Source organism: Pararge aegeria, chromosome 12 (assembly GCF_905163445.1).
Source record: "Pararge aegeria chromosome 12, ilParAegt1.1, whole genome shotgun sequence".
In the NCBI taxonomy this organism is placed as follows: domain Eukaryota; kingdom Metazoa; phylum Arthropoda; class Insecta; order Lepidoptera; family Nymphalidae; genus Pararge; species Pararge aegeria.
In genome coordinates, this window is record NC_053191.1 from 5,542,978 (window position 1) to 5,568,366 (window position 25,389).

The 25,389-nt window shown below is 34.9% G+C and overlaps 1 protein-coding gene and 1 pseudogene across 1 annotated transcript; both read right to left on the reverse strand.

The window, feature by feature from the left end:
* Positions 1–1,244: 1,244 nt before the first annotated feature.
* Positions 1,245–12,787, reverse strand: LOC120628039 (annotated as a pseudogene).
* Positions 12,788–18,277: 5,490 nt separating this feature from the next.
* LOC120628038 (luciferin 4-monooxygenase-like) lies at positions 18,278–25,389 on the reverse strand. The gene is made up of 11 exons (XM_039896226.1): positions 25,234–25,389; positions 24,684–24,891; positions 24,159–24,357; positions 23,730–23,852; positions 22,896–23,070; positions 21,748–21,888; positions 21,178–21,303; positions 20,316–20,399; positions 19,832–19,978; positions 19,129–19,294; positions 18,278–18,465 (listed from the first exon to the last, which is right to left on the reverse strand). The coding sequence occupies exons 1-11, from the start codon at positions 25,387–25,389 to the stop codon at positions 18,338–18,340; spliced, it is 1,653 nt and encodes a 550-aa protein (XP_039752160.1). The 3' UTR covers positions 18,278–18,337.

Sequence of the window (25,389 nt, forward strand, 5' to 3'; positions counted from 1 at the left end):
CAGTAGTTACGTCGCACAATGTACTCGTATATACTTCACATCCCATACCTACGGCGTCAAAATACCCCTAGTTCAAAAGGTGCCTTGTGTTGGAAATGTGACTATTTGCGGTTCATTAGTTTTCTTTTCAGACCCTTACACGCTTGTGCCACATGAAACATTCGTCACCTTTGTGACTGTTTTCTTGTGGTTAACCATAACTCCTCAACAGTCAGCGCTGACATTTTTCTTCAGATTGTGACTGTTTTATTGGTTCTGAGGTTTCTTTTATAACTAACGCGTTCGCACCATTCATAAGACTCGTCATATTTCTGATTATTTTTTATCGTGATTTTACAACTACTCAGTCCTCAGTTTCTAATGCCATTGACCTGTGGGTTTTGATGTCATATTTCACTTGGGTTTTCCAGCATTGCATGACTCAGATATTTGGCATTTCAAAGCTAATAAAACCGGTCGGGGTAAGTACTACCGCCATGCTTATTTCTGCCGCAGAACAGTATTGTTGCAATCAGTGGCGTGCACTTCATACATGCACAAAAGCATTGCATACCCTAAAATTGAAATATAGCCCGTATTAGAGGAGGATTTTTTCCATTTTATGCTATTTTCCTGCTATGTGCATACCCTGGTAAGAAACCCAGTGCACGCCACTGGTTGCAATGCTGTATTCCAGTCTGTAGGGCGTAGTTACCGGTGTTATTACAAGCACACGAGTGTTGACACCAACGCCTCAAATTAATTGACACAGGACGGCGTGTTGCAGGACCTGCTCCTAACATGCCCAGTGTCATCTTCTTGGTCTGTGAAATATTACTATAAAAAAATATATGTTAATTTAAATGGTGAAATAAATCGCTGAGTTCCTTGTACAGTCAGTGTGTACCTTACGTTTATTTTTCATTCAACTCTACATCGCATGAATTGTGCAAAAGTTTATTTACGAATAGTTAAAATAAATTGTGATTACCTCTATTACTACATAATATTATGTAACGGTTACATAATATTAACAAACAAACAAATTTATATAAACAAATAAAATGTTGATAAAACAATAGAAACAATGCCAGACCTCATATGATTTTTCTGTATTTTTAAATCAATAAATAAAAAAGGTTACTAAAACCTTTAATTTTCTCGAAACAAAAGAAAATGGACTTACACCACTTTCAAAATGTCATTAAATATATAATGCTTCTTTTAATTGAACTAAAGCCAATTCCATCAAAAGTCACGCTATTTACATAATAACACTTAGGTGATGAGATTGTTTAACAAATAATAAAACTCAATTGTACCAACTATGTGTGCTATGGGTAGGGAATTGTTTTTTTTTTTACTAGAACTTGGCCCTTGACTACATTCTCATCTGGTGATAAGTGGTGATCCACTATAATATGATACAGGTTAACCTGTTAAAGAGTGTGGCAGTTATATTAAATACATATCTCTATAGGGTACCACGTCCGAAGCCTCCCACCAGACAAAACAAGAGAAAAATCAGAAATTAGCAAATCCAAAAATCGTAGACAAAATATATAAGTGCCTGTAACTAAACCATGTTATTTTTTATTAATAGCAATAATTTGCGGATTGCTAGAAGGATGTTGTTCCGAGTAATAGATAACATATTTAAATTTAAAAGAAAAATCTCCTTAAGTAGCCCAAGATCGTTTGAACTGTGAATAATAGTAATTTTATTGCCTTCCTATATTCAGCACTAATTCTTTAAGTTGCCTTCTGTGGACTTTGGTGGACGCTGTCATTGGTATACTGTTGAGGAATATCACTCCACCTCGTAGCTGCTTGGAATCGGATAGTGACTCTGTAATAGAAATTTTAGATAACTCATTTTTTTTATGTGAGATTTGAATCTACATCATTTATCTAGCATAATTTGACTAACTGAGAAATAGATAATGTGCATTTTAATCACTCACAAATAACGGAAACATAAATCTCCAACAATGTTTAGTTCAGCTGTACATTGCTCTATACAGGTAAGTGCATGTTCTGTTCGCACTATGCACATGTCAAAAATTATAGATAAAGTTCTAGATTGATAGTTTTGCTGACTTATAAAAAGAGAAGGTATTTTAGGTATTTTTAAACCGCCCGTTAATTTTGAACTCTAAATTTAGGCTTGAAATTAATTAAGTTAATTCAACTTATTATATTGGTACACCTGGGGACGGAGTTGGCTTGCACGTTTAGCATAGCCAAGAGACAAAAAAATTATCCCCCTATATTATCAAAATTAAGCTTAATTTGCTATACTCCGCGAAAAGCAGGAGAATCTGTGTGATGTAATTTATAATTTCTTCAATCCCTATACTCCACACCAAACAGATCTTCGGCAATATACCCTCTACGCACGTTTCGCTCCGAAACCGGAGCATTCTCAGGAGATGTTGACTTTACAATTGTTCATTGTAAAGTCAACATAAATTACACCACACAGATTCTCCTGCTGTTCGCGGAGTATAGCAAATTAAGCTTAATTTTGATAATATATCATGGATTTCCGCAAAGTAACGCCTGCTTCTATCCAAAATTATCCCCCGATTATAATATCCATTGACAAGGGATAAAATTTACTTATCCACCTGCCAAAGCACGGCTACAGGAAAAAGAAGTTTACCCCCGTTGGAGATGACACGTTACTTGGATATAATTTCCACACGTGCTCGGAGAGTGGGTAATCAATTGTAGGAGAAAATAAAATTTTGTAATTGCCACTACCCGTGTTGGAAATATAAATTAAGTATCATAGTTTTCCGGAGAAGCAGAAAATCCACGAAGTCAAAACCATGGCCATCCGTAAAGTAGTTTTGGATAAGTTAATAATTCTAACTTTGGTTCTTACAAGGTAATCTAAAAATAAATTCGACGCATGACATGTAATAATTGCCATTATTATTTCCTATAATTATTTTTATATTATCATATGAGCAATAATTGCGGAAAACCTCTTCTTATACTAAGTACCTACCTACCTGCAAACTCAAGATCGTTTTTCCGTTTACCTTTTATATTTATATCTAATACCACCTTCTTAGACTATCGATAGATTTCAAGACTACATTTTAATTATTTAGGTAAGTTACTATAGTATACTATCTAGCGTTATACTATGCTTAATTTCTCCGTCTGTTCTAGTTTTTTTAGTTCATGAATTATAAAACAAATGAAGGGTTTTTCTTACATCTTTATAATATAGTAAGATGAGATATACTATAGTTCGGTATATTTTTTCTTCATATCATCTTTCTATAAAGATTCCACTGGCAGGACTACAATTAAAATAGGTTAGGAACGGGCCTCCTCTCTCTTTTTAGGTTTTTAAAGCATAATTTTTTACGGCGGTGCGGGCCGGGAATCGAACTCCGTACACCAGGATGAGAGGCCGAAGCCCTAACCACACGGCTCTCACCTATTTACTCTGGCATCATCATAACAACCATTTACCGGACCACTAAAGGGCACGGGTCTCTTCCCATAATGAGAACGGGTAAGACCGTAGTCCACCACGCTGGCCCACACACCTTTGAGAACATTATGGAGAACTCTTAGGCATGCAGGTTTCCTCACAATGTTTTCCTTCACCGTTGAAGCAAGTGATATTTTAATTGCTATTAACGCACGTAACTTAGAAAACCTAGAGGTGCGTGCTGGGATTTGAACTCGCCCGCTTGAAAGTGTAGTCGAAGTCCTACCTTGGCTATCACCGCTTACTTTTTTACGTACCACGCACTAAATCCTTAATTTCGTCTACTGAGACGTCGTATCCCTCACGTGTTACAACGCAAGCGACCGGTAGATCGCCGCTCTCTGCGTCTGGTATACCAGTCACTGCTACATCTAGCACACCAGGATGTTGCCTTATAACGTTTTCTACTTCCACTGGTGATATCTGGAATTGGAAAAAAAACTGAAGAGCGATGCGATGTGAACTACTCGTGCTTCTGCGCTTCAGTTGTTTTGGTTTCAAAATACCAGTGGTCTGGTTTTATTAAAGAAACCGGCTTATCGCCTGTTGGACTTTTCACATATATCCATGTTCTATATTCGTTCTATAGATTTATTACTTAGCAACTTTGATATTGTCACCAAATATCCGTAAATTTTTTAACAAAATAACGACTTCGCTAAGCGACTTATCAACGGATTACAGATGGATGGAATATAAAAAACGGACGTTAATGGAATTGCATTTCAGAACGTTGGAAACTAAATCGCAACCCAATTTTTTTTTTGTAATTTAATGCTTTCTGAATAAAATTATTATATACCAAAAATAAAAAGTTTCATAAAAATATATTTTATTTTTTACGTTATCCTAAAATTTTGATAAATAACTAAGAAAATCTAACTTCAAATTTGCTTTTCAGGGTAAGGTAAGGTTTTTCTTGCATTGAAGTTATGATATTTTTTACTTTATAGCTTTAACAATAAGTAGTTTATATTGTTTCAACCTCATTTTCCACTCAGAATCCTGAAAAATAACGTACAAATAATATTTTGAAAATGCACCTACCTGGTAACTTTTGTATTTCAATAGCAATTTTATTCGTTCCAAAAAGAAATAGTTCCAGTTTTCGTCTCTGTAGAACATATCACCTGTTTTGAACCAACCGTTATCGAATGCTTCCTCGGTTGCTTCTTGGTTGTCGTAATAACCCTATATTTGAAAAAAAACAGTATCTTAAACGTTGAAAAATTGCTGAATATGTTAATAAAATCTATCCGATTCTTAATTTTAATAAAGTAGTGCTATCCTTTCTAAATGGATGAGTAAGAAAAGCATAGAACTACTAAATTCCATCGGTTATCTAAAGATTTTGGATTACATTGATTTTAAATAGGTTAGGTTAACATATGTTAAAAATCTTGATTTAGTAGATCTATCTATAATATTATAGATTACTAGCTGTTGCCCGCGACTTCGTCTGCGTTTGATTTTGTTTTTAAAGTATTCTGTATCGCTAAGCCTTCAATGAGTATAGTAGTATATGTATATATATATATATATATATATATATATATATATATATATAACATGTGACTCAACTAATTATAGACAAATAATTAGCAATAAAAAAAAATTGCGACTATAATTAAAGGTAAGCTATCCTATCTCTTAAGTTGGACCAGACTGCTCACGGTGTACCAATTTAATTTGAAATCGGTTAAGTAGTTTAAGAGTCCATCGCGGACAAACATCGTGACAGGAGATTTATATATATTAAGATATATAGATATATAATATATACAGATTGATTATTAATTTCTGAAGTTAATAATTAATGCAATTACTTAATTTACTAATTAAATTATGCTTTGAAGAACGGTTGCTTGCTCTTACTTTGAAAATAGCTGGTCCCTTAAGCCAAAGCTCTCCTGGTGTATTTGGTTCGGCAATATCTTCTTGAGTACTCACATCAATAAGCTGTAATATTATTCAATATGTTAGGTTAGGTTACACAACTGTTATTCTTAAAAGAAATATTGTATATAACTATTTGTTTACCACAAGTTATGTTAATAAATTACAAATAACGATGTAGGTTTTTATGGTTGGAGACTTCGGCCGTGGCTGCCCTGCCTACAGAGACGTGCGTAAAGCGATTAAGCGTTCCGGTACGTTGTCGCATCTGCATCTTCTCTCACCACCAGGCGTAATAGTCAAGGGCTAACTTGTAATGGAATACACAAAAGGTTCGTTGCGTCTTTGTAGCTTTAGATTTAAGTTGGCGAAAGAAGTCATCACCATCTGCTTACAATTATGTAAACACATGTATGAACGCTTCATAAGTGCCTGAGATAGGCCTACACGACTAAAGAATTTTTGAATCGGAATTTGTTCTTAGAATACAAAACACTTAGCAGTGATTTCTTCCAAATTCTTAAAAATAGGGGAAGAAAATGTTGAACAAAAGAAAACAATTAATTAACTCACGCGATATTCGAAGCATCCCATTGGTTTCCCACAGGAACCTGGAGGTGGACAGTCTGCACTAAACGCCAATCCTGCCAATTCACTCATGCCGTACACATTCAGTACTTCAGTGTTTGGAGCTATACTCTAGAAAAACATTTATTTATATAAACTAAGCTGACAAATCAAGACGCCCAAAATGTTGGAAATAAGCTCACTTCAATTAATTTAGGGAAATTGTAAGTTTAAGCGTAACACTTTTATTAGCATGTTAATTCTATTCTACTGAAAACTCAGCCATACAAACAGCATCTTACTGAGTTTTCCTGTAAAATATAACAGCCTAAGCACCGTAGCATACCTAAGCTAAGCTATACAAACCAAGATCCTTTGACATCTAAAATTAGTTTATTACCTATTTCAGTTAGATCTAGGTCTTAATGTACCTTTAATGATAGATTTATTTGTATATAAAAGCTCATATATTGCTCATATATTGGTTTACATGCCTCTAATAAAAACTTATATTATATTAACACTCTCTGTTTGTTTTCTTGAATAGTTTTCATATGTTTTGTTGCAATAAAGTTATTCTATCTAACATCTAGATACCCACCTTAATATCTTCTATGAGAGTTGTAGGTACCGCACTTCCTCCCAGCAGGATGACTTCAAAGCAGGTGAAGTCACATTGGTCTCGTGCATCTTTCTTGATAAGTGTTGCCATCAATGTGGGACTGAAGATTGTGAATGTGGGCTGAAATACTCAAAGACATGATTGACCTTAAGGGCTAGTCTTATTCACTAGCTAGTTTGCAAAGAATTGCCAAAGCTTCATCGTCGTCACTCAACAAACAGACTTACTTTCACTGTTGTTGGACATAGGTCTCTTGTACAGATTTCTACAAGGCGGTATGTGATGTGAAACATCTACAGGCGAGGGTAAACCCGATTGTAGGCTGTGGCGACGCATCGCCACATATATGTACTATACGTAGTCCATACGTGTGTATACTGTATACAGCATTTTTTACCACGTTACATATTTGAGGATAACATGTGTTATACTTATAAAAATATTTTTAGAAAAAAAATAAGTGTGACATCAATAATTCAGGAAGTGAAAGAGTGTGGCCTCCTACCTACAAAATCAAAAGATCAGTTATATCTTTTCAGTATGCATCCAACTTATACAAAACAATTTTAGTGTGACGCCTAGTGTGGCGGCTTATACTTTTTTTGCTGATTGCGTTTAGCGGCTCTTTGCGACTCTGTTAAAGTCGTCTTTGGCAAACGCAACGATTTCTGGTGCAGGGTCGCATTCCATTTGCCACTCCAATGCAAATTTAAATAGCCAGGCGTATCTATATGCGTAACTTTATTTCTATTTTGGATTTAAACTTCCCTTATCTGATCATGTAGATATTTCCAGCATAGATAGCTTTGTGTATTGCCCGCTGAGTGACTTTATGCTTTCTAATAACCGCTCACCGCTATAGATAAATACTACATTTGGCAACACAGACTTCGAAGACATTAATCTCATAGGATCAGGCTTGCTACTGTTTAAAATTACCTTGTACGTGTTGATAAGGTAGTAAGCATGTTCTTGTGTTAGGGCCATCGACGACTGCAAACGTATATACTTGAATATCGGTGATGCAATGAAGTGGAACAATGCAGTGAGCCACTGCAGTGGAGCACCGACCAAAGCCATGCGAGTAGGAGTTGGGAAAGTGGTGTGACGTAACCTAAACCAAATAAAGTTAAAAAGTGAAGCACACTACTTCGAAAACCGACAACCTATTGCAACAATAAGGACGAGACGGATGAATGTTGGCTGAAATACTCGAAAAGATGATTGCCCTAAAGGGCTAGTCTTATAGCTAGGTGCAAAGAATTGACAAAGCTTCATCGTCGTCGTCTCAACAAGCAGACGTACTTTAACTGTTGCTGGACTGTCTCTTGTAAAGATTCATACACGCCACGGTTTTCTGCTGATTGTGTTTACCGTTTCTTTGCGACTCTAAACACCTACAAGTTGATGTTATTCAAAAATACTACTTTCTTATTTTTTCTTTGTCAATTTTTACGTAATTTTACTCTTTTTTTTGGTAGTTTTTGATCAAAGCATCGTATTGATAAAAATCATATCACATATGTCGATATAAAAAACAAAAAATAGCAACGGTTTAATAGATTATAACAAACATCAGTGATAATTTTTTGAAGACAAATTATTTGATAATATCTCCATCAGTCGATCAAACGACAGGTGTATTTCTACTTAGAATTTTTTATTTGATGATGAGTTTATGTGCAGTATAATTGACCATAAATAAGTTTTTGCTTGTTATTGCTCTTCGAATTAACAAAGGCGTTTTAACATTTATTTTCTTATCCGATTGGTGTAAAATAAACGGTCTAACCGCAGCTCACCTGGATTGCAACAACGTAGGAGAAGCTAAGCTCTAAATCCTCTTCTCTCCTGACTCTCCTTAGAGTAAGTACACTATGACATTAGTAAGATTGACGATAATAAATGCTGACTAAAAAAGCTTCAACATGTCGGTTCAAATACCTACAGCTATTCTATAAGTCTTTAACTCTTAAAACTGTAATATGTTTAAATTTGCTTACCAAAACATCGGTACAGTTATAACAAAGTTTTTATGTGTAACTTCTGCCGCTTTTGGTAAACCAGTTGTGCCACTCGTTGATATAAGAAACCCAGTTGTTTCCCGAAATCTGTTGGCCTGAAAAAATTTTATATGGTTTAAAATCCAACACATCGGAGAAAAATAATAAGAACTGAAGTCTTTACATAGTATAAAAAATAGTAACTGTCGCTTTTTTTTCACTTGGATCATTTGAATTACGCAACGGATCAACAGGAAGGTTTATATGTAGTTAACATACATATTAATAAATAGATACGACTATCCGATTTACAAGCTTTAAATTAAACTCCATTTATGGCTGTGTGGAGGCAGAAATTCTAATTTGTAACTTTTTGTATATTTAATATTAATACTGCATGTAAGATTTTTTTGATTTAGTTTAGTTTATAATTATTTTGTTATATAATAGTGTAGATGGGTCATACTTAGTTACCAAATAAAAAAATATATTATTATTTATTATTATTATATTACGGAGAGAAAGCAAATAAATACAATTAGATTTGCAATGTGGTGTCGTAACAAACATATTTAGTACGCTTAAATTGTAAACGCTGTTGGACAGCGTTTACAATTTACGCCCTAAACCTTATGAAATTGAATCAATTGATATTATATTAAGGAATAGTATTATTATCACTTCAACTTGCCCCGCAATAATTGTATGTACATTGCACCCGTGCTAACTCTTAAACGTAAAACACATCAAGTAGAAAAAGAGGAGTACATAGATCTCTCATATAAGAATATTAGCGGAATACTTTAGAACAGAAGTAGTTAATTTATAGAGCTGATGATCTTACTGAAACTCCTCGATGGGCGAGTCGTCAGCATATTTTGTTATGAAATCGGCTAAGCTGCACAGATAGTCTCCTTTATCGAAAGTGACGATGAGCGTATTCAAGTCTATTTCATTAAGAGCTACTTGCACATCCGGAGCCTTCTCACTTTGGCAGAATATAATTTTCGGTCGACTCACGTTAAACGTATCTTGCAGTTCCTCTGGAAAATATGTATTTATGTGTTCGCAGAAGACGTTCATCGTTTTACCGACGTATTACGACCAACGAGCTCTTCTGCCAACACAGTGCATTGATGGGTGTATTAAAGTGGTTATTATTTCCAATGATTTTTTTGATCTTGAGCATCCCCAATTAAATTGGTTTCCGTACTATACGATGTGTTACTTACGTTTTGAAATTCATAAAATTATTTAATTAAAAAAACAATGGCTGCGTCTAAATTGGGTGTAGATACGTTACATTATAAAATTAGATTTATAATAGAATAGAATAGAAAAACTTTATTGCAACATAACAAAAAAAGGAAAATACAAGGAAAACAGTAATAGTACTTAGTGCTAGGGTGCAAAGGCGGCCTTATCACTAAAAGTGATCTTTTAAAGGCAACCTGAGCGTACGAAGCCGATAAAAGAGTGGAAAATGGATGGTGCATAAAGTAAGTTACATAAAAAACAAAAAAAAAAAAAAAATGTAATATAATGTAATATAAATTAAATAATAAATGTAATATAGATTTATTATAAATGTAACATTATGTATTGTGCTGATTAAATTGAAATTGAAATAGTAAGTGCACCATAATACGCCTTGTTTGTGTAGGTACCTAGTTACCTCAATTGTTTCCTATAGAACTCGACACCAAGATACGTAATAATTTCAAGGATATTATATTTCTTTGATTCTTCTAGTTAATAACTTGTTGAGAATTCTATTTTTAAATGGTAAACAAATAAATCGTAGGTATACACGTGACTATTGATTTGTTCGTTTTTAATGTCGACTGACCATCAAGTGACTCTGAGCCTTCTTATGAGGCTCATAGTATGTATAGCTCAGCGAGTCGTACAGCTGAAGTGGAAATGGGCAGGGCACATAGCTCGGAGAACCGATGGACGTTGGGGTTCCAAGGTGCTTGAATGGCGACTCCGCACAGGTAAACGCAGGGTTGGTCGGCCCTCAACGAGGTGGACTGACGACATCAAACGAATCGTTAGGAGTCACTGGAAACAAGCAGCCCAGGACGGTGGATATATCGAGCAGTGGAGTTCAATCGGTTGAAGTGATCGTGAATCGTGATGATGATGACCATAAAGATGCTGGTTACAGGAATGACAATTTAAACTTAACAACAGCAATACCAAACATAGCTTCTCGTTTATTGTTCACTAGCTTCTTTCCGCGACTTCGTCTGCATGTACTTCAGAATCGGGTGTGAAGCTTCGCTCGTTAACAATTTTTAATCTTACCACGGGAACTATTTGAGAGATCGGCATAGAAAGTACATGTCCTTTTCAAAGCAAAGATGACATGCATACCGAATTTCAAAGCTATCTGCCCGCGGCTTACCTCGTAAACAATTTTCAATTTTTCTTAAGGAATCGGGATAAAAGGCTATGTTCTTTTCCGTATCAAAGGCTAAATGCATGTCAATTTTCATCCAAATCCGTTCAGCCATTTATGCGTGATGAATGTTTGATCCATATTTTCACATGTATAATATTAATAGGATAGTAAGATAGTAGGATAGAAGGATAGTAGGGTAGTAGGTTAGTAGGAATGTTTTTATGCTTATCTCTTATTGAAATAAAACACAAAAAACTTCGTACATAGGTGCAGTTTGTTTACTTGGCATTGATGAAAAGAAAATAAAAGGGATTTCTTTAACTACGTAATAATGCTGCGGGTTTTTATCATATGTTTCTTACATATGATAAAAACCCGCAGCGAGAGCAAAGCGATGCGGTGTTAAACGCACTCCCAGTCTCTCCAGTGGAGAAACACAAAATCAACACAAAATTCTCGTGGAGATAGATTTTATTTTCTACTAGCTGTTGCCCGCAACTTCGTCTGCGTTTGATTTTGTTTTTTGATGTGGCATTAAATTTAGTTGTTGATCTAAAAAAAATTAATGTCTTTTGTATCGCTAAGGCTTAAATGAGGGGTTTGTTGTTGCCCGCTGAGGTGTTCGTTCCTCAATCTCCAACCACAGTTTGGGCAAAATATAGTACAAAAATAATTATTTAAATCGGTTATAACTTGTCGGAGTTATGGTGTAAAATCGTCAAACACTCATCCCCTCTGCCAAAGGAACCGAGCTTAAAGTCGGGATAAAAAGTATCCTACATTACTTCTAACACTTCCAAGAATATGTGTACAAAGTTTCATGAGGTTTTTGCGTGAAAGCTTAACAAACAAACTTACATTGACATTTATAATATTAGTAGGGTAATCTATAATATGTTGTAACTTACTGACGCCTAAAGTCCTGTCCACGGCTGCAACAATGACTCCTGTATATAGACCTGCGTAGAACGGTACTGCTAAATCTATATGATTTGGTGCCATCAGTACCATCACGTCACCTGGGGTTAAACCTAGATTCCTAAAACCTGTAGCACATTTTACTGTTCTCTCCATTATAGACGCATTTGTTTCCGTTTCACCTGTGGCCCCATCAATCTATGAAACGAGATTTGTTGTTAACTATTTATTTACTCTTTTATTATTGTCACTAAATAACCAACTGTATTTGCACTTCAACAAAACAATGTAAAAATTATTTGGCAAAAATAACACCCTTCAATATCCTTTTCTTTTTCGGACTTAACTTTTAGTACATTTTAATAGCCAAAATTTAAAATTGTTACAGCGCGGTGGTTCTTAACTCTATATCACTTTCTACTGCGACAGTGTAGGACGTGCCCTGTAGTGAGACATTTCTACACTGATAATGATGGTGTGATAAATAATACTACAGAATTAAGAACGTTCCGAAACCGCGTACTCTACTTATATTTAAGTGGTCCCACAAACTGGTGGTTAATCACTTAATTCCGTTTAGCAGTAAACAGTAATTATTTTAATCTAATTCTAATGTTCTAACCAATTTTTTGCACGTCTAACTGTTTTTGTGCACACTGTACTTCGTGCAATAACGACTGAATGAAGGTTCTGTACTCGTCTTGAATTAGTCAAGAAACTTCGATTACCTGCATCACTGCATCAGGATGGTCTTTGAAACTCTGCAGAATTAATTTGCCTAGATGGAACCTGTCGTTTGGAAGTCCAGACTGGGCTACGATGCGAGATGTCAATTCTGACATGTACCAGTGTACTGCATCTGTGGCTCGTTTTGACGCCATATTTCTGAAAGATATATTTTTTTTATATCATGCATTGATGCATTGAGGGGTATTCTTTCAAAAGTTGCAGAGGAAGTTGCGTGTCGGAAATTTAACTCGATGTCCACGATAGGATAGCCTAAGCCTTACCCACAAGGCACCGCTCCTAACTGTTAATACTGAGGCGTAAAACAAGAGCATTTAAAATACAAAAGAAAACAACAAAATCTATTATGACTAAATAAAAATGACTTTCAAACTTAAAATCAATTTCGTTAGAAACTAATTCTAAAGTTATGTTGACTTAGAAACGATGTGCCTAAAATTTACGATCGCCCAACTTTGTGAAGTTAAAAAACATTTTATTTTTGCTTTGTAGTCTTTAAGTTGGATTTTCTAAAACAGATTTTCGCCGAGAAGATAAAAACTTGGATTGTATAAAATTATATTGCTTGGTAGGTTGCAGGCAGGAATTAGAATTCGTTAAAAACTTACCCCAAAAATTGTTACATAAATAATATATACCACTTAATGTACTTATGTATTATACTGAAACTTTCGTATTATCATTGCGAAGATCGTCGTACTTCTGCTCGTTAGAATATGTAATATCTACTGTTCAACGGTGAATTAAGGACCTTGTTCAATTGTTTTTCATAAAATCTGAAATAAGATTCGCCTCAATATAGTTTTTAGCCACCAGACGTTTGTTTTTGTTGTGGATTCTTTACTTTTAACTTTGATACGCATTAATCATTTTTACATTTCGATGCCTTTGAATCTATCTCTACAAGTTTAACGATTTAAAAAATGTTACAGGAAGGTTATTGCCTGTTTGGAATCACGTTATGACCGAAAATTCTCGCTGGTGAAACGCTGTTGTGAATAAATGTAATCAAATGAAATACCTACCTATAATTCCAAGATTGTAAATGCGCCTTTACGTAAATTACGGTCGAACAAATGTCGCCCGCCTCATAACCTTCGGTGTTTAATTATTTAAGCTAAATAGGCTATATTCATGTCAAATTACTGGTTCGCTACAAGGCGCAATCTTCAGAAGCGTATAAGTAGCGCTGGTTCATACATTTATAATGGCTAATGGCTAAGCCGTTCTTTTGTTAACCTCCGACGAGAAAAAGGGATGTAATAAAGTTTTATCATTTACGTATATATTTTGGGGGCCGATTGGCACATTCGGCAACTACCCTGCTTTCTGAGCAAAGGAAAAAGCTACGTGAAAATAAATGTTTTTCAGTGTCTGGGTGTTTATTTATTTGTATATTTTAAGTATTTATGTATATTATTCATAAAAATATTCATCAATCATCTTAGTACCCTTAACACAAGCTACGCTTACTTTGGGGTTAGATGGCGATGTGTGTATATTTATTTATTTTATATTTATATGTTGATGTTTCTAAGTGTGTTTCTATGTCTGTTTGCCTGTGTGTCTATGTATCCGAGTATATATGTATCTGGGTGTCTACGTTAGCGCAGCACTCGTAAGGGTGGACCGATTCCGTCAGCATTCAGCTGCATAGCGAGTTATTAAATATTATATTTACAAGCTCTCCAAATCAGTTTTTTTTTAACTACGTCGATTTTGAGCCAGTGAAGTAGTTTTAAATCTTTTTAATAATATATTTTACAGGCTCTATTCCGGTGATTGATTACATAAGTGAAATAGTTTTATAATAATAAAACTTTGGAATATTAAAATTAATTCAAATATCGTTTACTATTTTCAGTAAGTTCTAATCGTAACCTTCATGCCATTAGACTATTATTGCTAAACAATATTAGTAAAAAGTTTTATTGTCTTATTAAGTAAACAGTCTTTTAATTACTCTTTTGAAAAAATACAAAATAAATTAAAACAAATAAATAAATATTAGATTTTCTTTAGGTCTGTTTATTATTATTTCTTAAAAATTTAAAGTAAACTTAACGCTATAAGGTAGCGAAAAGATTGTTTACATTTTATGATAGATAAGAAAAAAGATAGTTAGTAGATTTTAAAATTAATTTGACAGACCACTGTCACGAATGTCTTAAATAACTCGATATCGAGCTGCAACTGCATAGGGAATTGAGAACAATGTAGTATTATTGTAACAGAGATCCAGTAGTCAGGTACCTACTATTAGTACATGTGTCACTGTTGCATGTTTGAAATTGAAAGTCGTTTTCGAATATCGAAACATTGTGTCAAAGTAAAATATACCCAATAAAAGGTTTATTTACTTTTGAAGCTCAAATTATATATACAAAGAATATTTCTACATCTGCATAATTGATAAAAAATATATAGATATTAAACTAAAACTGAATTGACTCACCCTGATATTTCTGGAAGTTATATTTAAGTAGTTAATATATAATTAACTGGATCTTAAATAATGTATGTTGTGTACAACTGTCCATGTCCTGAATAACAATGACATATGTTTGAATGACGCTAATGTTATAGACCTTACAGTTTAAAATTTGATTGCTTTTTGATTATATGATTGCAAAGTATCATTATGTTATTACCTAAATGAGAAAAAATGAATATGTACTTACCTGTACTTATAACGTGAAAACAAGGTAATAATATACACATACGTAATGCGTATTATGTACCTATAAAATCGTTGCCGATATACGAAGGCGTAAAACTGAAATATTACTTTACATGCTTTAGAGGTATATTATTTACTGTCTCTAATACTTATCTTTGAAACCGAAACATTGTACTAGTTTTTGAGTAACCCACTGCCATAGTGTTAACTGAAAGAATTCAGATACAACCCTAACATCACACGCAAAATTAAAATCAAGTGATTCATGTCACTTTATTAGGTACAGTACGATTCAAACGCAAATGCGCCCCTGAAGTTTGCGCATGACGTTGCGCACCACACACATTTTGGATGTCCGGTGTAGCGGGGAGGGTAACAGCGCACGTCTGCTTCACGCAGACGCATTTAAGTTTGAATCGTACTGTACGCGTCGCGTAGCGTAGGTACTGTACTCGTGTCGGTTTTTAATCTTCAATAGGGCTGTCACACGTTAACACTTAGAATGTTTTGAATTAGTTTAAATGGAAAAATAAAAATGCTTCTTTTGATTTAATATTTTTACAGGGTGATTCCTTATGAAATATCCTCATGTACCCTTCAACAGTATTTCCTTATTCGGTTACACGTTGTAGGTATAATCTAGCGGGGATGTTACTTGGGTGCTTCTGGGGAAAAAATGTCCTCAATCCACTACAGGGCCTAAAAAGTGTTGTTTCTAGGCGATAGATACAATAAAAAAAATAACGATATCGAACGTACAGAAACCGTGTATAATAATTATCTAATATTGAATCTCCAAAAACCACTCCACTTTAGTAGTGTTTCTCGAACATGCGGTTAGTCACTCCATTCCAATAAGCAGTTGACAGTAATTATTTTACCTCTAATGTTCTAAACGTTTAACATAAAAAGGGGAAAATGGGAAAAGTTTGTGAGCTAGCATCATTTCACGGGTGTGAAGTGATAGACAATGCACTGCATGCTATTGCATGGCTGAACGAGGGTTCTGTATGTTTTTAATTCAGTGCCGATATCCTATTGGCTGTTTTCTACCTAACATATCTTGATCCGACCACGTAAAAACCTATATACCTCGCGATCCGTAGCTGACCAACGAGGCAGTTAGTTGAATAGTTGAATAGTTAGTTGAATAGTTGAATTATCGAGCCCTTTAGTATCTTAAATCACAAGTAAGTAGGTCGGTAAATATTGGATAAAGAGCATGAGTTTGCTTTACAATTGTTGGAACCAAGGACGTACCAACGTTTAGGTACTCCTAAAATTATATCTGTAGTAGTGCAATTATGGTGATTCATTACACATAACTACAGGCTGTTTAAATGACCACATGGGAAAAGAGTTATGAAATGGTGACCATAAATTTTATTTTGTGTGGTGGCGGCAGATCAGAATGCGGTTGTCACCAGTCAACACCCCTCCTCGACCTGTGGGCGACTTTTATTCCACTACAAGTTAGCCCTAGACTCACCTGGTAAGTGATGATGCAGTCTAAAATGGTCGCAGGCTAACCTGTTATGGTAGTCATACCCCTAATCGGTTCCTACGCAACATCGCACCAGAACACTAAAGCTTAAGAATAGCCATTGTAGGAGTTATAAAAAGCCTACCCTTACGTAGTTATAACTCGTACTGGAGATTTTCTTCATTTTATATCACCTGCATACCCTGTGCATACTCTCTATGCACGCCACTGATGAGAAGGGGTTACTACATCTATATATTACGATAACCAACCCGTCGTTGGTGATTGTGAGGCAGTCATTAAAGATTTTAAACTAAGATTTTCGTGGTTAATCAACATTTCTTAAATATAGTTCAACGGGTGCAAACCTCGATAATATTTTTGGGTTTGTCGATATTTCGACCCAGTTGCATGGATCGTGGTCACGACGGGACTGCATAAGTACGAGATGTCTGTTGGATGTCACGGGCAGGATCTAATTACCCGCTATCGTGTTCAATCCAAAAATATTATCGTGGCATGTACCCGTTGAACTATATTTAAGAAATATGGGTCAGTCCTTAAGTGAAGAGAGGCTTTTAGTCAAGCAGAGGACTTCTATGGATAACACGTACCTACAGGCTATATATAATAGACCATGAGGAAAACTGATTTTAATTATGAAATGGTGACCATAACTATTTTGCCGTGTGGTGGCGGCAGATCAGAATACAGTTGTGAACATCCCTTTTGTCTTCCTGCGGCTGTCGTACAAGGCGACTAAGGGAATATAACGGAGAATGGGCAGCACCAACCCGTCTAGCCAGCGCGGTGGTGATGGGACAGCCCTTCCGTTGGGACAGGCCTTCCGTTGGGACAGGCCTTCCGGCACTGGACTTTTATAGGCTATTGATGATGATGATGACCGATATTTGTCGACCTCCTTGGTGCAGATTGTATTGTGGTCTTATAAATGGGAGTCCCACATTATGGTCCCATATTATAAAAGAAATCGCTGATACCAACTCACGTTCGAACAGCGTGGGATAGTCTAAGCTCCCTCTTAAATGTGAACGCATCCTGCCTGGGCCCAGCTGTGGGTTTAGTACTCTGAGGATAATGATGACAGGTAAAAAAAACTGTCAGTTCATATATAAATAAACATACATGAACAACTAAAAGCATAACTCAAGGAGAATTATCCTTTTTGTAGTCCATTTAGGTAAAAATAATACAGAATAATTTCAATATATATGTAATAATTTCAATTTTTATTGTTGATTTTGAATATCTTAAAACTTTGTGGGAATACTTTATGAATACTTCGTTCCGTGGGTTGTAAGTACCTACCTGTTATACGTTGCATCTATTCTTTTTTTAACTAATTCTCTTAAATATTTATACATTTATAAATTTATAGGTTTAGATAGACATATAATTTGTAATAAAAATTATTTACATTTTATAATAATATAAGCTTAACCAAGATTTTTGAAACCCATGTCGCGTTAGTTCAATCTATGCATCACAAAAGTAGCTCCATTACTCTCGGGGCAACGAATAAACCAACTTTCGAAGTTTTTGTCTATCAATCTTCGAAGTGGACGTCAGTGGCAACTCTTTCAAGAATATTACTCCACCTCTCAGTTGTTTCGAGTCGGTCAGTGATTCTGAAACAAAGAATGACTGGCTTTTAAACAAGCAATTATAAATAATTCCTTTATAAAATGCTTTCTTGAATGAGTGAATATACTTTTATTGTACACCACAAAAAGTACATAAACAGCAAAGAAAAAACAGCGAATGTAGTATAAACAGCAAAGCAAAAACAGCGAATGTGTAGCGAAAAAAAATTCGGCGGCTATCGCTGCATAGCGATCTTTTCCAGGCAATCAATGACGTATAAAAACAAATACGCCTTCTCTCTATCGTACTACTAGAAAATTACTGAAGCAAAACAAAGCAAAATCTAGAATACAGACAAACTATACGGAACATATTATATCGTTAAAAATAGATAACTTTAATTATTGTTATAAGTACTAAGCGTTTATTTAATTGTACGCTCAAAAGCCAATAAGCCAATTGAAACCCAATTGGAAATTTACGAAGTTCAAATACATGTGTGACAAAAATAATGATCTAATTTTAATTAAAATCTGTCCACTAAAAAAAACAAAGAAATCGGTTCACTGATTGATTAAAAGATATAAATTTTAAGTAGAGTGAAGTGCAGCAAAGAGATATGGTAACAAAATAATTACAACTGTTTAGTAATCTACATTTGTAAATTTAGTTTAATTATTACATGCAGTACATTTCTGCAACTTTACCTTTAACAAAATCTTTGATTTCTTGTGCTGTGACCTTGGATCCCTCGTAAAGAACAACGCAGGCAACTGGCAGATCTCCGTGCTCCTCGTGTTTTATTCCAGTGACCGCTACTTCGAACACGTCTGGGTGCTTTATTATTACGCTCTCTATTTCTAATGGAGATATCTGAGGATTAAAAACAGACACAAAAGTATAATACTGTACCCTGCCATGCATCGCTGTGGCACATTGTTATTGAATGGTTGAGAAAAAAAGATAAGAACAATCCTTGATGCGTATTATATATCATGCTAAAATTTCAGCTCAATCGGTGCAGAACTTGTTGAGTTTTTGAAACGTACTCAAACCAACATAACATTTTTATATATATAGATTCCTTTTGAGCATATCTGGACTTACTTAACTACATTATCTGTTACTTATTAGATATTTGATCTTTCAACAACAAATCCTGTTGGCGTAGACACAGAAAATAATCTGGAAATCCCAATCTGATGAGTACAAACCATTTAATAATTTTTCGAATAACTACGAATATTTTACGAAACTTCAAGTATTGTTTTAAAACTACGTTCTAATAACAATTATGTTTCGAATTTGAAATTATCAATATGTTGCCCCGAGCTTTATTACCGATTCATGTTATATTTCTTTCTCTCCCAAACTGCTAACATCACTACCTGGTGATCTATTATCACATACCTGGTGATTTCTATATTTAAGTAACAGCTTCAGACGGTCAACATAGTAGAAGTTGTAGGCAGCGTCTCTATACATCATGTCCCCGGTCCTCAGCCAACCTCCTTCGACCAGAGCTTGCGCTGTTATGTCTGGTTTGTTATAATATCCCTAAAAGCATAATGCACTATATAGTTTCACAACTTTACACAGTCACTTATACTATTGACTTTACTAAGTCTTTACCTTTGTTTAATTCACTATGTTTACGTCATCTTATTCGTAATACAGGTAAGGAATTAAGAAAGTATATCTTTATATATATAATTCTTGTGTGCGTGTGTATGTCACTGAACTTCTCCTAAACGGCTGGACCGATTTAAATGAATTTTTTGGTATGCCTTTGGGTGGCATCCTGGATGGTTTAGATTCACAAATCAGCCCGACAGATGGCGCTGGGGTCCGCTTGTATTTTATATAATAATGACATTTGTTGATATTGACTTACCTTAAAAACAGTGGGTCCTTTGACCCAGAATTCTCCGGTTACATTTGGCTCTGTTATGTCTTCGAGCGTAGCAGGGTCTACAAGCTGTAAAGTTTTATATTATCGTCATAAAAACTATGGATTCTTATTTGTTTACTAGCGGATTCTAGCTTCTCCATTGACTCATACGCGGACGTATGAGTCAATCGAGAAGCTAGAATAGATGTGATGCTAACATCATGATCATTGTAGCTATATACCTACTATTATTTTACGTGGTTTATTGAGTTAGTAAGTTGTCATTATTTAAGTTGATACGTACATCCTCAAAAACTTTCGCATTTATAATATTGAGTAGTATGTCACGCAAGTATTCGATCGTTGTCCCTTATTATGCCTTGCTATTTACTGTTAGAAGTGAAGAGTAATGTCCTTTATCTCCGACAATATTTATCATATCTTCATTAAAATTAGACACTACATGTTTCATAGTATACACTTTAAAATAAAAAAAAAATTATTAAAATCGGTTGAAATTTAACGGATCTATGAAGTAAAATTGATAAAATTTTTCATCCCGTTTCCCGGAGAAACTTATTGTTTATCGGGATAAATGGTATCCAATATGTTGACCCGAAATATCAGCTACCACTATAATTAATTTTATTTAAATCCGTTCAGTAGTTTTCGCGTGATGCCCGAACAGACAGACTTACAAAAATTTAAAAAAAATCCGTTTTGGACTCAGTATCGATTATAAAGCATCCCCCAGTCAAAATTTTCAAAATATATTAAATGTACAGAAATCTTCCAGTTACAGTTTTATTATAAGTATAGATAAAACATATTGTTTTCAATTAGTTGTGTTATAAAATTAGCTTACCCTTGCTTTTACGCTCTGTATTGGCCTGCCAAGCGACGTCGGCCGACATCCATCATAGTTAAAAGCCATTCCTGATAACTCACTTAAGCCGTACATAACCATTACTTTTGTGTTGGGCATAACTTCCTGGTAAACATTAATATTTTCTATTTAAATAAAACGAATATCAGAATACTAATTAAGAGAGAATTGTCGTATAGTTGAAATTTTATTTAAATTATTTTAAATTATGACAGTGCTCATCAGAATCAGTATTATCTCTACATTATAATTTAAGTCTTGCCAAATCAGTTTAGTTTTCAGAGATTAGCTTGCGCAAACAGATTGATTAACAGCTAGAAAGATAGGCCTAAAAGTATGAAAATAAGCTATCTATTAAAAATATGATTCATAAGTCAAAAGTCAAAAATAAGTCATAAATATAAGTCATAAAAATAAGTCAAAAGTCAAAAATATCTTTATTCAAGTAGGCCTAGGTATAGGTGACACTTTTGATGCGTACGTTACATGAGATTCTAAATCTCAGACTTCATTTCGAGAATAATTTTGTTCTAATAAATATTGATTTACCTTCATTTGCTTAACTAGACTAGGATGAACGCCACTTCCTCCCGCAATAATGAGTTCGAAACAGGTGAAGTCACATATCTCACGATCTCCTGTCTTGAAAAGAGTAGTTAACATGTTCGGGCTCGTCATGGTAAATGTTGGCTAAAAAAATAAAATATAGACTTCGTTTACAATATTTGAGTAGACATATTACCTACGTAGGTAATAACCTATCTCTATCATTTCATGTTAGTTGAGAATAGTTAGAGCTCACGAGCTCATATTACATGATCAAAAGTAATTAGATTCTATAGAGAACCAAACCCATCCCTCTACCAAGAAGTAATTGTACTAATGTAGAGATATCTCTTGACACATAGACGTATAATTGCAACTTCCTAGTCATTAAAGTTAGTTGGGCCTACATACGTACCTAGCCTCCGAAATGAAAACAAAATTATATAATATGGTGACAACGAACTAATACATATTGTAATATTTTTTTTTATAAACATCTATTGTGTAGGAGATTCAGTTGTAAAACAAATTAACGAAATCCTTACAAATTATAAAACAAAGTCCCCCTCCGCGTCTCTCTGTCTGGGAATGAAAAAGTCAAAATCTATCTATAGGATTTTTATACAGTTTTTACAAATGGACAAAGTGATTCACAAAGAAGGATGTGTATAATTTATTGTGTTTATAAGTTTTTCTGTAAATTGCCTGAAATATAACTATGTGCCAAAGTCATACCGACTAAAAGCTCTATTGGCGTGCTCTGCGAAAACTATTAATGATTCATAAAAATAATGTACTGTAAATAATGTATTGAAGTAATTGCCGACAAAAAAGAACGTGGAGCTATATATCTAACTAGTAACTATTATAGTTAAGTCAAAATAACCACTTTTTCTTTCCGCTGCGCTTTTCGGTGAAGATATTTGACTTTAAAACTTATTATATCTTTTAAGTAAAGTATATATCTTTTTGAGAAATAAATATCTGTAGACCAAGGGTTGGCAATTTTTTTTTCAGATTACTGTTGAAACTTGAACATGCAAACAGAATTTTATCATTTCTTTCAATAGAGAGATGGCATGGTACCCATTTACCAATAAGCCGTACACACAAAGGAATAAGCTTCACTAGGTAATTTGGAACTAACTTGCCTTGTACTTGTTGATGATATAGTAAGCGTGCTTCTGCGTCATAGGTTGGGAAGACTGAAGTCGCGTGTGTCTTAGTATCGGAGAGGAAACAAACAGGAACAGTGCAGAAAACCACTGGACTGGTGAGAGGACCACTGGCAACCGAGTTGGTACCGGGAACTGGTCGAAAGTGAGCCTGTGCATTCAGTTTGTAAGGTAATATCCATTGACCAAGTACAATAAAAACATTTTGTCTACTAAAAACATTATATCTACTTAAATAGATCCTCCACTTCTGTTTATATCCTTCTTATTCAGTAACCAATCAGGCTACCATTTTCATGCACACCATTTACAATTTTTTTGCGCCTTAATTTGATGAAATGCAGTGAGGTTTTGCTCAACCCTCTTCGCCTTTATAATTGCGATACCTCAGATCAATAGTTCAAGCAATATGGATCATAGTCGGTTAATTAACTTATTAACGAGTAGGTATATATTTTAGATGCATTTCGATCGTGACGGCAGGTCAGAATCATTCATTCCCCCATCATTTTGACAGTTGTCATCACCCCCTCCTCGTCACGCGGTTGTCCGTGATGACTAAGGGATTTTGACGGAGAACGGGCCGCAGAGTTCTCTGTGGTACTACTATTATCCACTGCGATCATCAATTCGTCCGCCTAACTTGGTGATTATAGGCCATTGATGATTGTCGCCTCAGAAATAATGTAAAGCTATCAGTCCCGGTCAGTATCACTAATGCTAGATAATAATCTGACAGAATAGCCCTATACCCATTAATGGTAGGTGCATATACAGGTTCAAAAGGATGACGATGATGATGGTATTTACCACTTATATGGAACAGAGATAGCCAAGTTCTTGTGGGTGCAAGCTGCCGATTTTGGTAACCCAGTTGAGCCGCTTGTTGCAATCAGCAACCCAATTGTGTTATCGGTGTCGAAGTCTGCAGCTCTGAAATGTAGTTAAATTGTCGAATAAAAGAAACGTTCCAAATTGTATGAAAGTTAATTCAACTATTTTTTGCATCGTTCAATATACATATTTTATTTTATAAATAATAATAATTACAAACTAAAATTAATATTTACAATAAATATAAGCCGTGTAACTGTTCACTTTTGGGCACGGTACCCAAAATGCTGGCCCTTTGAATTGCAAGACTTAGAAGTTGGGCTAAATAAGCGCCAGCTCTTGCGTCACCAGACGTCATGTTAATTCAACTTGTATTCAGAATAATATTGCAAATTTAAAACTAACTTAAAATCTTCAACGGACGTATCACTACCATAATTTTCAAGCAGCTCAGAAAAACTAGTGAATCCATCTGCCTTTCCAAATGTGATTATTTTTGATTTGAATTGCAGACCATCTAATGCTGATGCAACTTCGTCCGCTCTCTCACTTAGGCAGAATATTACTTTTGGTTCATTTAATTGGAAGGTATCACGGAGCTCAGCTGAAAGAAAAATATTTATTATGTAGCAGATAAGTTTGTCCGGGTGCTTTAACTACCCGCCAGAGCGTGCAGGTGTCTCGCATAAAGTGGAAAATACTTTTGAGTTTTGAAAGTGGTTTTAAATAATACAGATGTATTTTTATTAATTTCTATTTATAGACTAGTCAACAAGTTCATACGTTCTTGATGAAGCTCCTAAAAATATGTTTAATTTGTATATTCTACTATGTATACCTATTGATATATATCAAACAACAATTAATTAAAAAAAATCCAAGACCTCGTGATTAAGTCATTGATCTATATATCGAAAAAGTTATGCTTACCAACTCCCAAGGTACAATCAATTCCGGAGACAGCGATCCCAAGATAAAAAGCGGCGTACATCGGTATAGTTAGATGAATATTGTTTGGCGCCATTAGTATTATAACATCTCCTTGTTCTACACCGAATTTTCTGAATGCGTTTGCACATTGTACAGATCTTTTTAGTGCTGATCCAAAGTTTTCTCTTTCATCTGTTGCTCCGTCGATCTAAATATATATATATATTTTAGAAGTAGTAGGGAATAGGCCTGCCCCTGTTAATTATTCATCATCATCATCATATCTACCGAATAACTGACCCACGACAGGGCACGGGTCTCCTCCCACAGTGAATTTTATTATCACCCGTGCGCCAATGATTGTCAGTGTCAAAGATTATGGGAGAAGATAAAATTTTGTCGTTTTCCTGGGGAAAACAATTTGTCCATGCTAGCGGTTCTGAGACCGCTAAGCCATGCTTGAATGTGTAGGTATTTTGCGTTCGCGGTATCGGTGTACGGGAGTGGACAACAAACTCTTATAACACATACATTGAATGATAATATTTACCTGTAAAAGAAAGTCTGGAGCGTCTTTAAAGCCTCGTAGAGTCAATTTACCAAGATGGTACCTGTCGCCAGGAATTCCCGATTCTGCAACCACTCTTGACGATAACTCCTGCATATACCAGTGTATAGCATCGGTTCTGTGGTGCCATTCTGACAT

Bases quoted from the DNA above. Each gene is read 5' to 3' on its own strand.
- LOC120628038 (XM_039896226.1), bottom strand. From the start codon at position 25,389: ATGTCAGAATGGCACCACAGAACCGATGCTATACACTGGTATATGCAG. The intron at 24,358-24,683 runs GTAAGCATAACT...TTTTTCTTTCAG, and splicing joins TGATTGTACCTTGGGAGTTG to CTGAGCTCCGTGATACCTTC. The intron at 23,853-24,158 runs GTTAGTTTTAAA...ACTACATTTCAG, and splicing joins ACGTCCGTTGAAGATTTTAA to AGCTGCAGACTTCGACACCG.